This window comes from Panulirus ornatus, chromosome 4, assembly GCF_036320965.1.
Source record: "Panulirus ornatus isolate Po-2019 chromosome 4, ASM3632096v1, whole genome shotgun sequence".
In the NCBI taxonomy this organism is placed as follows: domain Eukaryota; kingdom Metazoa; phylum Arthropoda; class Malacostraca; order Decapoda; family Palinuridae; genus Panulirus; species Panulirus ornatus.
The window spans coordinates 74,195,855-74,210,959 of record NC_092227.1 but is presented as its reverse complement, the minus strand read 5'-3'; the positions used below and the strand labels follow the sequence as shown (position 1 = coordinate 74,210,959).

General features: G+C 46.4%; 2 protein-coding genes across 2 annotated transcripts in view; one reads left to right on the top strand and one right to left on the bottom strand.

Annotated features, from left to right (window-relative positions):
* LOC139745674 (uncharacterized) overlaps positions 1-15,105 on the bottom strand; it is a 365,941-nt gene that overhangs the window by 322,617 nt on the left and 28,219 nt on the right. The gene's annotated exons all lie outside the window — the stretch shown is intronic.
* Positions 1-15,105, top strand: part of LOC139767488 (trypsin-1-like) — a 38,829-nt gene that overhangs the window by 8,044 nt on the left and 15,680 nt on the right. The window contains exon 2 of the mRNA XM_071696917.1: positions 7,276-7,375. Within this exon, the coding sequence (XP_071553018.1) occupies positions 7,276-7,375 (100 nt within the window). The remainder of the gene's footprint in view (positions 1-7,275; positions 7,376-15,105) is intronic.

The following is a 15,105-nucleotide window of genomic DNA, read 5'->3' as shown; positions in this document are numbered from 1 at the left end:
CAATAACTGTCTGCTTATGTGCCCCACTTTCGCATTCGTTAGACCTCATAATACTAGGTAAGCCACTGTGTCAAGTGGTATGTTTCTTCAAATATACAGTTAAGCTTTAGAACTCTTTATATTATCATCATGTCTTCTCAAACAGCTAAAACCTGTCCCATCTTACACAGCAAATTTTATACTTCCTCCGAAATTTTTAGGCCATTTCTTCTATTCTCTTCCTATTCATGTCTTTTCAGCCATTTTTTTCAGGTCTTATTTAAGGTCTGCCCTCGAAAAGAGTTTCTCTCCATGACCAGGGCATCTGTGACATACGAAAAAAATGTTTCTAAATCACACTGGCTGTTCTCTGAAAGGTACAAAGAAAGAGCAACAAGAGTTTACAGCAAACAACAAAGATAAAATCTGGTTAGAAAATATGTAAAGAAGTAAGTTTGAAGTATCAGTGTTGTTAGTGAATGGAACAAAAGCACTGATAAGGTTTGAATGTTGGGTTGACGACCTCCTCCACATACTACCCATCAGGCGAAATGGTGTAGTTACCTACACCCTCCCTGAACTGTGGCCTGGGGAGTACCCGGCGGTAGAAGTACGGGACTACAGTTGGCATCAGACGGGCTGGGGGCTGAGGAAAGCAACAAATGGAGGGGATAGCAACAAGAAGCCAAGGGGGGATCACGCTGCCTGACTGGCCTGTTGACCCAGCAAACCCCCACTGTTTATCCAGCCTCCCCGTCCCGCGACCACCTTCAGGGGAACGTCTCTCCGAGGTTGTTCTCCACTTCAGCATCTGCTGCTCTTCCTGTAGATAGCCAACCACAGACCAAGGTATTGAGAGGGAGAGTCATGGCAAAGCACTGAACCAGGACTACACACGCTGACACGTTCCCCTCCCTTGCCCAAGTTGCTGCCTTTCCTCTCTGCCTCACCTCCATACAAGTGAATGATATTTCAGTCGAATACACAAACTTTCGCTAGACATCACACAACAGTTGACAACGCGTAACTCATATGATCCCCTGGGTTCTGCTGTACACCATCTGTCTACTTCCTCACCTGATCTTCTCTCTCAAAACTACCAGTCCAAGGCTGCCTCTCCTCTTCAATATCGAATCTCTAACTATAATCCTCAGCATCATTTCCACTCCAAGGGAGTTGACCGAGCTTACTGTAGCACAAAACACCTTTAGTTCGTCTCATTGACATTTAGTTCCCTAACTCAGATGCCACCTGGCGTAAAATTTCTTTTAACATCGATAACGTTGACTGCATTGCATAGTACAGATGGTGACGATTGGAAAATGAATGTGATACCTGATCCCACCATTTATGTGGGAGGATTTCAGTTATTCCTTGTGGTGTACGAGGAAGTTACCTGAACAAAGATTCTAAGTCTAAGGATGACAGGACGTGGCTGTTTCACGTAAGGAATTAAACAGATTAAGAATACGAAAAAAAAATTTCGGGTTAGGAGTGCAGCAGGAGAAACAGAATCTCCTTTAGTGTAGTGAGGAAACGTTGACGTCAGAGATGGTTGGTGGAAACCATTAAAAAGTTGGACATACAAGAGAAACAATGAACAGGGAAAGTAACGAGAAACACTAGCCAACTGGTGGTTATCAGGAGAGAGAGAGAGAGAGAGAGAGAGAGAGAGAGAGAGAGAGAGAGAGAGAGAGAGAGAGAGAGAGAGAGAGAGAGAGTGGTGGACAGACAGTGAATGATGGCGACATAAGAGGTGTAGGATTAAGGTCGATCGGAGGAGGTAGTAGGGTCTCCGGAGCCCGGACTGCTACTGCCTCAAGTCATTTCTCTCGCTGGCAAATGAGTCAGATAGAACTCTGGGGACTCCTCGCACTCCACAGCCCCGGGTACTGGAGACCATATGACACTTCCTATATACAGACGTAGTGAGAATGATTCAAAATACAGTCGTAGTGAGAATGATTCAAAACGAGAAAAAGGGGAATTGAGGAGAGAACTTGGAGATGATGAAGGAAGAAGAATGCGTACGGTGCATGTATGAAGAAGATATCAAGACATGCATCACGGTAGTTCTAGTGAGACAATAAGACCAGTAATCTTACATAAGGCGCGTAAGATGGCTGTTCCAGGCACCAGTTCAACACTCCTGGTTAGGATGGCAGTGTTGCCCACTGTGCCTACTAAATACAACCCACAGCAAATCAGAAACAAGAAAAACAATTTGTATGTGATTCAAGCGGACCTCTCTGTAACCTGTGCCCTGCATTCCTTACCCGTTCCTTGCATAAACTTTCTAGCCGGCCATCCAGCACGTCTCATTATGGGACGTATAAGAGCGGCAGGAATTTCCACCTGCATCTCCCGTCACCAGCTTACGACGTGAGGCACAACACCACCATGACAGCACGAGTCGCAGGCCCTCTCCCCCGTGTAGGTAGTAGAGTGGGAGGGGGTCTCCCTGTACAATGGCCCAGGCTCAAAAATATGCGGTCACTGGCCATCGACCGATAACCTGGAAGGCGTGAAATAAATTTCTAATCTCATCTACCGTCCCGTTATCTATCCATCAGCCGGGTTAGCAATCAGCCGAGAGACGAGTTTTTCACCGGGTGTTTTCATACAGGCAACAGTACTGCTGTCCAGAGGCGGTGTGCGACACGCGGTCCATTATAGCGACCCCTCACACTGCCGCCCTCAGGAACTAACGCCCCTGGGCGCAGTAAACCCTCGACTCGCTTCCTTCTCCCTGGTCCTCAGGCGTTCTGTGCCAGGCACGTGTCTCTCAAGCTGGGATGCTCGTCTGATCATACGTCCAGCACTTCAACTTCTGCAGATGGCAAGCTGGTCTTGAAAGCGGAGCGAGCAGTAACGTCCCAACGCCTGACGGTACACGACAAACTGCGACGGCGTCTTACGACCAGACGAGTTCGATAAATATTTCGAGTCATAAGATTAAGTCTGGGACTACGGCAGTGTTCTCAGTACTACTAGTATTACATCCGTGGCTGATCATGTGCACTAGAATGTTGAGACACTTGTAGTAGTCAAAAAACAAAGTTATTGTTCGTCAATGAACCAGTGCAACAGACATGAATGAGGTGTATGCCCAGATAACTAACACCTTCAGAAACAAAAACAATCAATTAATCCTATAACGAGGCAGCACAGGGTAATAGCGCATGGCTATACGGAGTTCCCTCCGCACGGAGACCCTGCCAGCATCATCTCGAGGTGGCATAAGTTAGTCCGATGTTCAGATACCCTAACCTTTGAACTGCGTAATGTAAGTGTAGGTACGTCTTACCCCCCTCGAGCACGAGGTTACGGTCCTTGTGGAATGGAATCACACAATGGTTTTCCATCCCGTACCGACAAACTATCTTCCCAGCGCTCAATATTTAAATCCTTTCGCTACTTAAGGAAGACCTATGACAGTGTGCGCGTGGAAGCCTAAAAATCGTTAAATTCTCAAGAATGAACGCCAACGATCACTAGCTGCAGTAGCAACATTACGGGTTTGCTTCGCACTTACTTCCCTCTACTGCAAAGATATGGTGCATCCACTAAACATAAGATTGTCATTATTTTTCAAAATTTTCTCTGCTAATCCTCTTGTTTTGTGCACAAGTGCAACAAACCACAGATGTTCTCCCAAAGAGGCATGCTTTATAACAGCCTCAGACGGATTATAAACATTCCACTGGGGGCCTCGTAAGATCCTTCCTTGCTACTATGGCTAGGCTACGTGGGCCGCTTCTACGGCGGCGTGCGTTGTACTTTACCACCACCCGTCTTCCGAGTTTCCCTTCATTTCAATATTCTTGTTAATCTTTAAAAAAAAAAAAAAAAATTGCTAGTGGATATACAGGCACTCACCATCAAATGTACCTACGCCAACAGATAACATTTTTGTCTAAACTGAGAATAACAAAGATATGGTATTCGTCTTCTTGGAACTGGTGGTCGTGAAAGAGCCACACTAGAACCAGAGGAGGATTACACCAATGGACAAACCCAAACAATGAGGATATAATCAGCTGGACAGAGTGGGGCACTGAAAGGCAGGGAGGAGGAATGGAGGTGCTACGTAAGGTCCGAGTTGATGCAGTGTAAACAAGAAGGTTGCCGCAGGGCAGGTCACTGACCCACAGGCCAGAATGGGTCCAAGATAGTTCCTTATTTAGCATCTGCCATCCATACCAACACACACATAGAAATAAAGTAATAAATCATTCATTCTAACAAAAAAAGAAGTTAAACACGTGAACAGTGGTTAGAAGAAAGGCAAACACGTTATGCTAAACACCATTCAAGGAGAAAAATGAAGATAGCATCGCATCAACATAGAGAAAATGTGTGTTAGGATGGATCTGAACACGACCATAAGAGCTTGTTCATACACATCATTGTTTCGTGATCACCTGAACACGACGGTACGACCTTTGGGTACGTTGACGTGGCCATCATACCCACGGGTTGTACCGTCTTCCCCAATAGCTAAGAGCCTGCTTACTAACCATCAGTTAAAAGCACCTTTGATATCCTTAACTGTTCTCCAAAAGTGGGACTGCGGCAACAGTTTGGAGATAATGTCGAGGCCCAAGTCCCTTACACACAAAGAGATTCCCGCAGCTTATTCCCTACTATATATATTCATATCCATGGCTTCTTTCTTGGCTTAACATATGAATTATACCTAAACTTCCAGCATCTGGTATGAAAGGTAATAAGGTAATGTGTTACCAATGAAGATTTTGGTTAATTCCTCAAGCTATTCATTCACCACAAGAAACTGTACATCTAATGAAACATAATTCTTTCTATGATATTTATCAGTTTAAAAAACACTGAATCATTTCATTTTCATTTGTTTACTTATCTAACTTTTTTCATAATAAAACCTGTTTTTCCTGTACTTTCTGAATTACCTTTACTATCGTTTTGATACGCTTCCCTGATATACGGGTCCGAAGCCCATTATACCTTACATACCTCCATTGTTAAGAATAAAGGACGTCTGCTCTGTTCGCTTCCCTTGGTATGGAATACCTCATCCGGGGTGCTGAGTGGCTCTGGACATTCCACCAGTGCATATAGCGAGAGCTCGCAGCCTTAGTGCGCGTTTATATAAGATGACTACTTACGGGTTACGGGGAATTTTCAACACTCAAATTGCTCAGTTTCCCAACCTTGCATAGCCATATCTTTATATATATATATATATATATATATATATATATATATATATATATATATATATATATATATATATATGCCCAGCCAAAGCCACCCATTAGTCGACCAGCCCCGATGGGAAGGATGGACATTAGGGTTGCGAGTGGGTAGACTGCGGCACCACATTTTTTTTTTATTTCTATTTTTTCTAAAGAAAAGTAAAGGACTGAAGAGGTGGGATAGGTGAAGGTAAATTTGTGTGGGAAAGAAGAAGGAAAGTGGGAGAGACAGTTGGTGGGCAATCCACTTTGCTAATTCAATTCTAGCTACGGTTTCTGAGATGAGATAAAAAGGTGTTTTCATTTATACAATGGAAGGGATGGGTGGGTGATTTTGCTAGGCTGCTGGGGAAGTCTTTGTTGAATCTTTGTATCGTATTGTGGGATGTTTCTGATTTTTTGAAATGTTTCGTTTTCTCGAGTTTCTATTTTTTCCCAGGCTATAACTGCAGCCTTGTGTGCTCTTATGTTGAAGGGTTGTGTTTGTGTTACTTCGTGGATTTGTTGTGTCTTGAGTGTAAGGGCATCTTTGGTTGTCTTCAGGTATTGCAGTAATAATCTTTATACCTTTTCAGCGGAACATTCGGAAATTTTCGTGTCATATTTTTCAACATGTTTCCAGGAACTGTCTCTCTAACTTGATGCTTCTGTGTCTTCCACGCAGAGATGTTCAGATTTGATACTTTATTCCTTAGGCCTTTTTATTTGCTGTCGTGCATATATCATTTCCCATGTTTCTCTCACCTTTCTAGATAGCAGAGTTCAAATTCCGCCCCTCGCTCATTCATTTTGGACCATCCCTTTGCTTGTGGTTTTTCTTGTTTACATTCATCTTGAACGTTTAACTGGTGATCATACAACAGCATCCTATTTAGCTTCTTATATATACGGTGAACATTCTATCAATGTATTTGTCTCGTTGTTTAAGTTCTCATTATCATTCCACTCACTACTTGACCCGAAGCATTTACCTTATCAACGCGCTCCCTGAGTTTTAGTTCCATTATGGCAACTCCCAAATCTTTGACATTTTCTTCGTTTTCCATTTCTTTCCCAGTATGGCCTTTGCAGGAAACTGCCATGATATTGTAAATCGTTCCATGACTATTCAAATTTCTTCTCATTATATACAGTTAGGATCCCTTCCAGCCATTTGTATACAAAATCGGTCATTTTTCTTGGTCATCGTTACTCACGGTTCTACTTCCTCTCGCGTTATGTGCATAACACCTGACTTTATACACCCTTACATCCCCAACTATGTATGAGATCATCATTAAAGAATTCTGACGATAGTTACGTTCCCAACATAACGACTTCTTCGTCGGACATGGTCCTATTCGGAACCATCGAATTTTCTCGATTAAAAATACACTTCAATTCACTCTCCTCTCTTTCGATGTTTTGCCTCACCACTATCTCTGATGACACTCCCTAGTTTACTTAGGCATAATCCAGAGAAAATTGTGTCAATTCTTTTCCCTTGTCATAAAGTTTCATATCATAGTGAATGAGTACGTAGTTTAGAGATTTGTTGCTAATAAGATGTTCCATATTTGTCTTTCTCAATCTTTCATATACGTATTATGTACGGTATCAGGATGACTGGTCTAGACTGTTCTGACATCAATTTGGATCACCACACTGTGTTGTTTATGCCATTTAGTGTGTATGTTATAATATTGGAACGGTCTATACTCTGCTTCAGAAACATCATGAAGAGATCTTGTTTTTGTCATATTTGTCTTTTTAGAAGCATTGCTGCGATTCCGTCATTTTCCGGCGTCGATGGCTAATTTGATCACCAGTTTCACCTATTTCCATTTCCGATACATCTGTATGGCCATACTCGTCAGAATCATTCAATATTTCGTCAACTGTGTCTTCTCTTAATGTCTGTGCTGAATATAGACATACTGGTGATCAATATTTAGTATACAGTACAGTACAGTAGGGTAAACATGTATGTAAATATGGTGAGAGTCGGATGGCGAGTAGTCTTGCAGTAACTTTAGCTAAACAGAGTTGTAGCTGACCCGTGTGTTTTGTGTGTCCACAGGCAGCCAGGCGGCGCCCAGCGAGGAGACGAAGACGCCCACAGCAGCCCCACTCCGGCCAGAGCCTCGCTCTGCCATCCTCCTGCCACCCACCAGAGATGCGTAAGTCACCACTTAACCATTTACGGTGCTCCCACGTGATGGTATTATATTTCAGAGATGAAATCACTTAACATTTGGCCGAGGTCAGTAGATGTGTACTTTACGGGCATAGGAACATCCATTTTGGACCAGGGAAATAAACAAAAAGTTACTGAAGTTGAGGTTACGAGCGTCATAAACCAGAGTAGCCTAGTATTAATGGAGGTCATGTTATCATTATATATTTTTGTGTATCACGTGTGTAGCAGTGCTGCGCGCGCGCGCACACACACACACACACACACACACATTGAACCAGATATAATATTTCATTAAAAAAATCGTGTATACAATCAAAATGGCGCAGAAGGCAGCACGGAAAGCCAAAAGTATCAATGATAGAGGGTTATAATCACAGGGAGATCAACTGGGATAAGGAAGAGATCCAACATAACTGTTGCATCTCATCTGTCCATACAATAACTTGGAAGTAGAAAACATGGGATAGGATGCCCTGTTTTGGACGAGTGATCATGGAACTGTACATGGATGGGATCAGTCAAGAAATCACAGTTTTTTTAAGATGACATCCAACCCCAAGATGAGGAAGAGGACCAAGTGACTATAAAATGGGGAAAAGATGGGGATATAGACTGACAAAGGGAATTCCACCACAACAAAACAGGAGACAGCGTTACTGGAGGGGCTTCTGAGTCTACAAGGAAGGAGTCGATCGTAAGTAACTGTCGAGGGAAGAAGAGAGAGGACGCAGACTAAGTCACCGATGTGGTTTAACACAAGTCACAAGCAACAAAGAGAAAATTAATCATAGAGAAGTTACAGACCGTTACAACAGCCTGGATGATATCGAGAGATATATACGAAGGGAAGAAGTACATGCAGTAAAGTACGGAAGGATAAACAGAAAATGTGAAAGTGAGAGAATAGACAAGACGAAGGACAAACCGAAGACGTTTCAAGAATCTATCTGAAGGTATTTCATTTAAGGAACACAATCAGATTGAAGACCTTAGACACAAGAGATGTGGAAAACGAGGAAATATCTCAGGAGCCAAATGCTTATTTCTATATTTTCTCTCAGTGGTCGATACCATAATGTACATACGTTCTGTGCTGGGGAGGTGCAAAGAAGAACTGGGGAAACGTTTCCAAGGCATCAAGTTTATATTAAAGGATCGTCGTTTACGGAAGGCAACGAGTCCTGACGGGATCTCCCCTTACTGTATTCAAGACAAACAAGGACGCTTGAGGCACACCGCGAGTTGTTCAGAAAGGTCGGTGGAAGATATCAAGCGTCGCACACATCTTTAAGAAAGGAGGTATGGAAACTACAGGCCATCATCTCTGACGAAGACAGTCTATGAAACGCTGATGAAGATCATCAGGAAATACACAGAGGAATAGTTACAGAGAAGAAAATACATAAATGGGAAACACAAAAGGACCAACAGGTCATGCGTAATATATCTCCTGTACTCACTCCCACGACACAATGAACACTGACTGAGACGAAGATGATGAGTGGGCAGACCGGGTGTTGCTGGACCACTAGATAGCAATTACCTCTATCCACCACAAGAGGTCGATAATCAAAGATGAAGCAACAAGCAGATATGCGATGGGAACTTTTGTACGTATATGAGAGGAATTTTTTGTACGCATATGAGGAGAACTCTTTCAACCACTCGAAAATCACCTCAGTGGGAGAAAGTAAAAGATGCAAGTCGGAAGTGATCAGTGAAATGCGGTAGATGTAACTTCTGGGGTCCTACAGGGCTCGATCAGAGCCGCTGGAAGGCACTAAGTCTTACGTTACAGTCACGTAAATGGGTGACTTCCATAGCGACAGAAGTTTCAAAGATTGTAGCATACAACACAAGGTGGAAAGGTGGAAAGCCGCAACGAGAGTAAAATTCCCTCCCCATCGTAGACAAACTGATAACCACACATTAGGCTGACAACACACAAAACAGTTGTGTGATGGAGAATGGTCAAGAGACGGGGAAACCCCCTTCCTGCACAGTACACGTAAATAGGTTATTACACACACACACACACACACACACACACGGAGCACAGAGACAGATACACACACCCGAGACAGACCTGTATGTGCCAAGGTACACACACGAAGTTCGGGTATGCATAACAACACACGACACACAACACACGCTGATCCCCAGGTCTGGGCTAACCCCTAGTGACGACCCCCAGCGGGCCAGGAGGGGAGGGGGTTAAGGTCGGGGAAAGTGATCTGCCACATTATTATCCAACAACAACTGACGACCATCGTGGTAATGTGGGGGTGGGGGAGGCGCATGCGTACATACATACATACGCACACAGTGAAGAGGACGGGTGAAGGTGGAGCCCCGGGAGCCAGGTGGACCACGGTGGATGGTGGAAGTAACGTGGATGATGACTCAGACGTCCACTTTACCACCACCATCCACTCTGGTTCAACTGACCCCCCCCCCCCGGCTCCACCTTCACCTGTCGTGTGTGTGTGTGTGTGTGTGTCCCCATCACGGGTTCCAGCAAGTGGGTACTATACCGTACTGTGCACACACACACACACACACACGACGTCAACGCTTTGTGTGAGGACGCCACAAGCTGGGACTGTGCAGACCGGGGTAGTCACACGCGTCCACCTCGTCCACTTGGCCTTACTATGGTTGTTGCACGTTAAAAACAGAACAGAAAAAAGTACACGAAGGTTTCCATCCCCTGGGAAGGTCCATTAGCATGTGGGTCAAAGATGGAGGCTGGCGGCGGTAATGACAGTGATGGTGGTCCTGCCATATTTGTCCAGGTGACTCTCCAGACGACCACAAACACAACGCAAGATTTCTCTATAAACAAAACGTTTTTCTCTTTTTTTTTTTCTTTTTTCCCCCCCACCGTAAGTACGGCAGGTCCCCCCTGGCCGGCCGCCTAGCATTGGCCCCGTAGCAATCCTTTCTAATACCTGTCATGCGGCACACACACACACACACACACACACACACACACCCCACCAACCCTGACCGCGTGAGACAAATTTCTCAAGCCACCCACAGGTGTCACCACCGGAGAACCACCACTGAGAACCTCCACACTCTGCACACACTGCTGGGTATCCAGTGGTGACGTGTCACAACGCCAGCTTCACCAGGTGCTAAGATCGTGGTGGTCCCCAGCCTCCACCACCACAGGGAGTGACTGGTGCACCCTATGCTCATCCTGTGAGCAGTAGCGCAATAGGATTACAAGGATCACAAAGAGTCTTAGTAAGGCCACGGCCCCTTGCTAACCTCCTCCACCTCACAGTTCTACCTTACTTGGTTCATCCTGAACCTACAGTCCTAACGGGAGACGTGAACGCTCGACACAAGACTCTGGGTGACTTCCCTCTTCACTAACATCTCCTCACCCGCCGGACGCCAGACAACCCCGCGCCAGCCTCTCCCTCAACGCCACCAGCAACACAACGACACACAATCTTTCACCACATCAAGAGACTGAACGGAGTGACTGACTGTATCCAGAGGACTTTCACTGGTTAACGGGCCACGACCCCTGACCTGCAGTCACCTAACGACCAGAAGAAAACATCATCAGCTCGCAAGGTGAAGGCCTCGAACGCGGCCAACACCACACCAGTGACCATGCATCTCCACAGCACAACACTACACAATAACAAGTCAATTAGATGTCTTGACACCTTTCATCAACTTGAGGTAAATAAGACTATAAATTTTCTTTATACAAAGTTAAAATAAATAAACAAATAAAGGATGGGAGGAGAAGATGTGCGCCCCTGACCTAGAACTCACAGGTCTGGCGAGCGCCGACGTCCTTCACTGTCGACGGTTCTGAATGGCTTTATCGCGGCCGAGGCTCAATAACCATCTACTACCTGTCAGTCATGAACCATTAGTGACCTTCCTGTACTGTAGACGTGCGGCCACGTCTATAGTCCACAGGCCAGCTTGTACGCTGTCACACTTGCCACCCAGAGCAAAACGAAGAATTAAAGGACACGGAAGAGTGTGACACCAGTTTATCTCTGCATCAACTTTCTACTGTGGGGATACCTTGCCACTGGCAAGGTATCCCCACAGTAGAAAGTTGACGCTGACATGAAGTATTGTCCTTACATCGGTGTCTTTCATTTCCCCACGTTTGTTTACGGCAGTGTGGCAAACGGACCCCCACGCTGTCGGTGACTTGTCCTTCACCCACAGGAGGGCGTCCAGGCGTAAGCCGGGAGTACACCAACCACAGACACGGTGAAAAGAAACGATGGCCAAGGGATTATTCTCCCACACGACCCACTGTGATGAGGTCACCTGGCTCGCTCCCGGACGCCACCACACGGTGATGGCCACGTCCCATCCTACACGGTTGGCGGACTCGTCTGACCCCTTCCACCAACGCGAGCGACACCAACGGACGGATACACTAACGCTCGCTCTTCAGCCGTGGCTCACGGGTGACCATCGGTATAACTCGCCTCAGCGAGTGAGCGATGGCCACTCTAGGCCTGGTCGTCACTGTTCTGGGGGTCGTGCCATTTCATATTTGCAGGGCCCATCATCCCGTCCCACTAGGGATGGCATTATCGCAACCCCCGCCTCACCACACCCTGTCTAACCTTGTTACCACAACTGAAGGAAAAAATTAAATGAAAAAAAAGAAATAGTTTCATCCGTGGCTTATAAAGGATGGGTCATGGGGGAAGGTCATGGGCCATTGGACACCGACAAAAGGGCCAGTCCGACACTGGTTAATATCGTGACCAAACATACCAGGTCATGACCTGGCTTGGACACCTGTAGCGCCGGGCAGATCGCTGAACTATTGCCCGGGGCGTGTGTGTGTGTGTTAATCACGGTCACCATCTGTGACCCACACACCACCACAATGGTCGCTGGTCTAATTAGTCACTAGATTCCAACAAAACAACCATCTTCATATACTCTCATATATATATATATATATATATATATATATATATATATATATATATATATATATATATATATAGGAGAGTAGGTAGCAAGAGCCAAGCGTCAGTTTCACCCACATACTTCGTGGTGTCGTGTGAGAACGTCAAGTTCTAAGCGTCTGGGGATCACCTCCAGCGTGACCTGTTATCAACGTTCACTGTTGTCTGCCTCGGTGGAGTCGGATCTGACGTTAGCTCAGTGGGCAGGATCGTACAGAATAACGTATGGGTCAACAGACCAGAGAACTACAGCTTTCAGTATGGGAGAAAATGGGGGTGGAGGAGGTGGGGGGGTTTAGGGGTGGCGTCCCCCATCGGATAATACCCTCCACCTCCCCACCCAGCGGCAACATGGTCTAAATTCCTGCGGGGACAGCTGCTCTCTGTGCCAGGGGCCCTGCAGAGCTATGTGCTGCTGGAGACCAATATCTACAAAAAGAAATCTACGTGCAGGTCTTGGCTTAGTCCACAGTGGTTTGCCGTGAGACCGGGAAATGTCAAGAGATGCGGTATTCTCTCCTGCAAAGTCATCCTTCGATGTCATGACGCACACAACTGTAGGCGGATCCGTGTGATGTGTCTCCCCGATGGTCGACACACTCGGCAGTCTGGCCCACTGCCTACTGGTCGACACATTTATCAGTGCCTCCCGCCACTGGTCGACACACTCGGCAGTCTGGCCCTCTGCCTACTGGTCGACACATTCATCAGTGCCTCCTCTCTCTCTCTCTCTCTCTCTCTCTCTCTCTCTCTCTCTCTCTCTCTCTCTCTCCCGCCACTGGTCGACACACTCGGCAGTCTGGCCCACTGCCTACTGCTCGACACATTCATCAGTGCCTCCCATTCATGCCACTGGTCGACACACTCGGCAGTGTGACGTCGAAACCCTCATCATCGTTGCTCTCTCCAGGTCGACACACACTGGACAGTGTGGGCGGGCGCGGAGTGCATTACACGCTGCTTTCACTGCGTAATAAAACTGAACTCGTCAGTGTGGTGGTGATGTTACCTAAGAACAGCTGGCAAAAACTAGACGACTGTAGCGGACGGAGAGAGATGCGGTCGGACAGGCTGCTCACTCGCCCGGGGCACCACTGCACTCACTTGGATATATGACGCCCTGGACTGTGATCCTACCCTTAAGGGTAAGGCCTGAGGTCAGGATATCAATGCCAAAAAGGCTCCTCGTAGCGTCGCGTCGTGCTCCTGAGGTTAAAGGTTAAGTGCTCCGCGCGAGCGAGATGCATGTCCAACCTGCATCTCCCCGGGCTCCTCCACCGTCAGTCATTTATGCCAACCCCTCCTCCTGCTCACAGGTCCTGGTGCGTCTCCCGTGACCTAACTAATCAGTGGACAGTGAGGGGGATGAAACACAAGTAATCTTTGGGAGTCTCCAATATCATGGAGTCCACTACCAAGTTTACCCGGCTGGAAAAAAATCCTTCGTCTCGTCGTCCTCAATGTCAAAGACATATTTCTCTATTCTTCTTCTCTTTTTTCACTTGTTCACCGATTTTCTACATCAGCCAGGCAGCGCCAGGAACAGAGGAAGCAATGGCCTCATTTGCACACATCAACTCTCTAGCTATCACGTATAATGCACCGAAACCAGAGCCCACCATCCACAGCCGAGCCCCACAGGCCAATTCTGTGGTTTCTCCTGACCGCTTCATATGCCTCGGTTTTCAGCTCACAAACATCGCGCCGCCCCTCATCCCACGAGTGAGCAAATCATTGGGTATATAACAAGAACATTTGAACAAAAATACTGCCAAGAACGTCCGCACAAAGACACATGTCGTATTAAACAGGTGACCTGAAAGTAGCGAGAGCGGCGTCAGGGTGGTGGTGGTCCGTGGTGGCTGGCGAGATCTGGACGGTGACCGGACCACGTCTCTCCTCCTGGAATTTCAAGGGGGAACTTTTCCCATGGTTTATTACCTTCCGTGGAAAAAAAAAAGAAAGAAATCCCGTCTTAGTTGTTGTTGTTGTTGCTGACGGAGCGTACAAGTGGCGTGTCGCCGCCGGGAGGCACGGCCAAGGCTGCCTGTGGGTGGGTGGCGCCTGTGGCGTTACCCCCCCCTCCCCCCCTACAACAGTCACCGGGGAACTTACTGCTCTTGTGTTAACTCGCAAGACAATGTAAGTGTTCGCTAAAGTAGTTCCACCACCATGACACCTGTCACACGACAATTTGGATTATCTATACCGACGCTTCCTCCTGTTGCATAATACAGGACGAGCGACGCACACTCACGGCTTCCCCTCCAGTCGACAAAACTGATCATTTGGCGCCAGACAGCTGGAGGCCGACTCACTAGACACCTGGATCATGTACATGACCGCCAGGTGCTGTACGTCCACACAATCTAACACAGGTTTTCACAACAGCCGTGGCAGCACCGTAAATTATATCTTATATAACTTGTAAAAAAAAGCAAAAGTGGTGCACTAAGTTAAAGTCGTGAGCTGTGGTTCAACTTGGTTAAGTTGGTGGTGTCGTCTGTAAATACACAAAAGAAACAAATCTATCATTAGGACTGGACTGGAGTATAGAATTTAGGCTTATAAGCCAAGCACTGAAGCTTCTAATTAGGGCTATTCAGTGCTCATAATACAATGTCATTAGGAGTTAGGTCAACCATTCTGTTTCTCAGCCAGGCAGTACAGGGACACAGCAAACCTGAAGGTAGATTTCTACAAATATAAGCAGGTGATTATGACAAGTGGCCCAGGT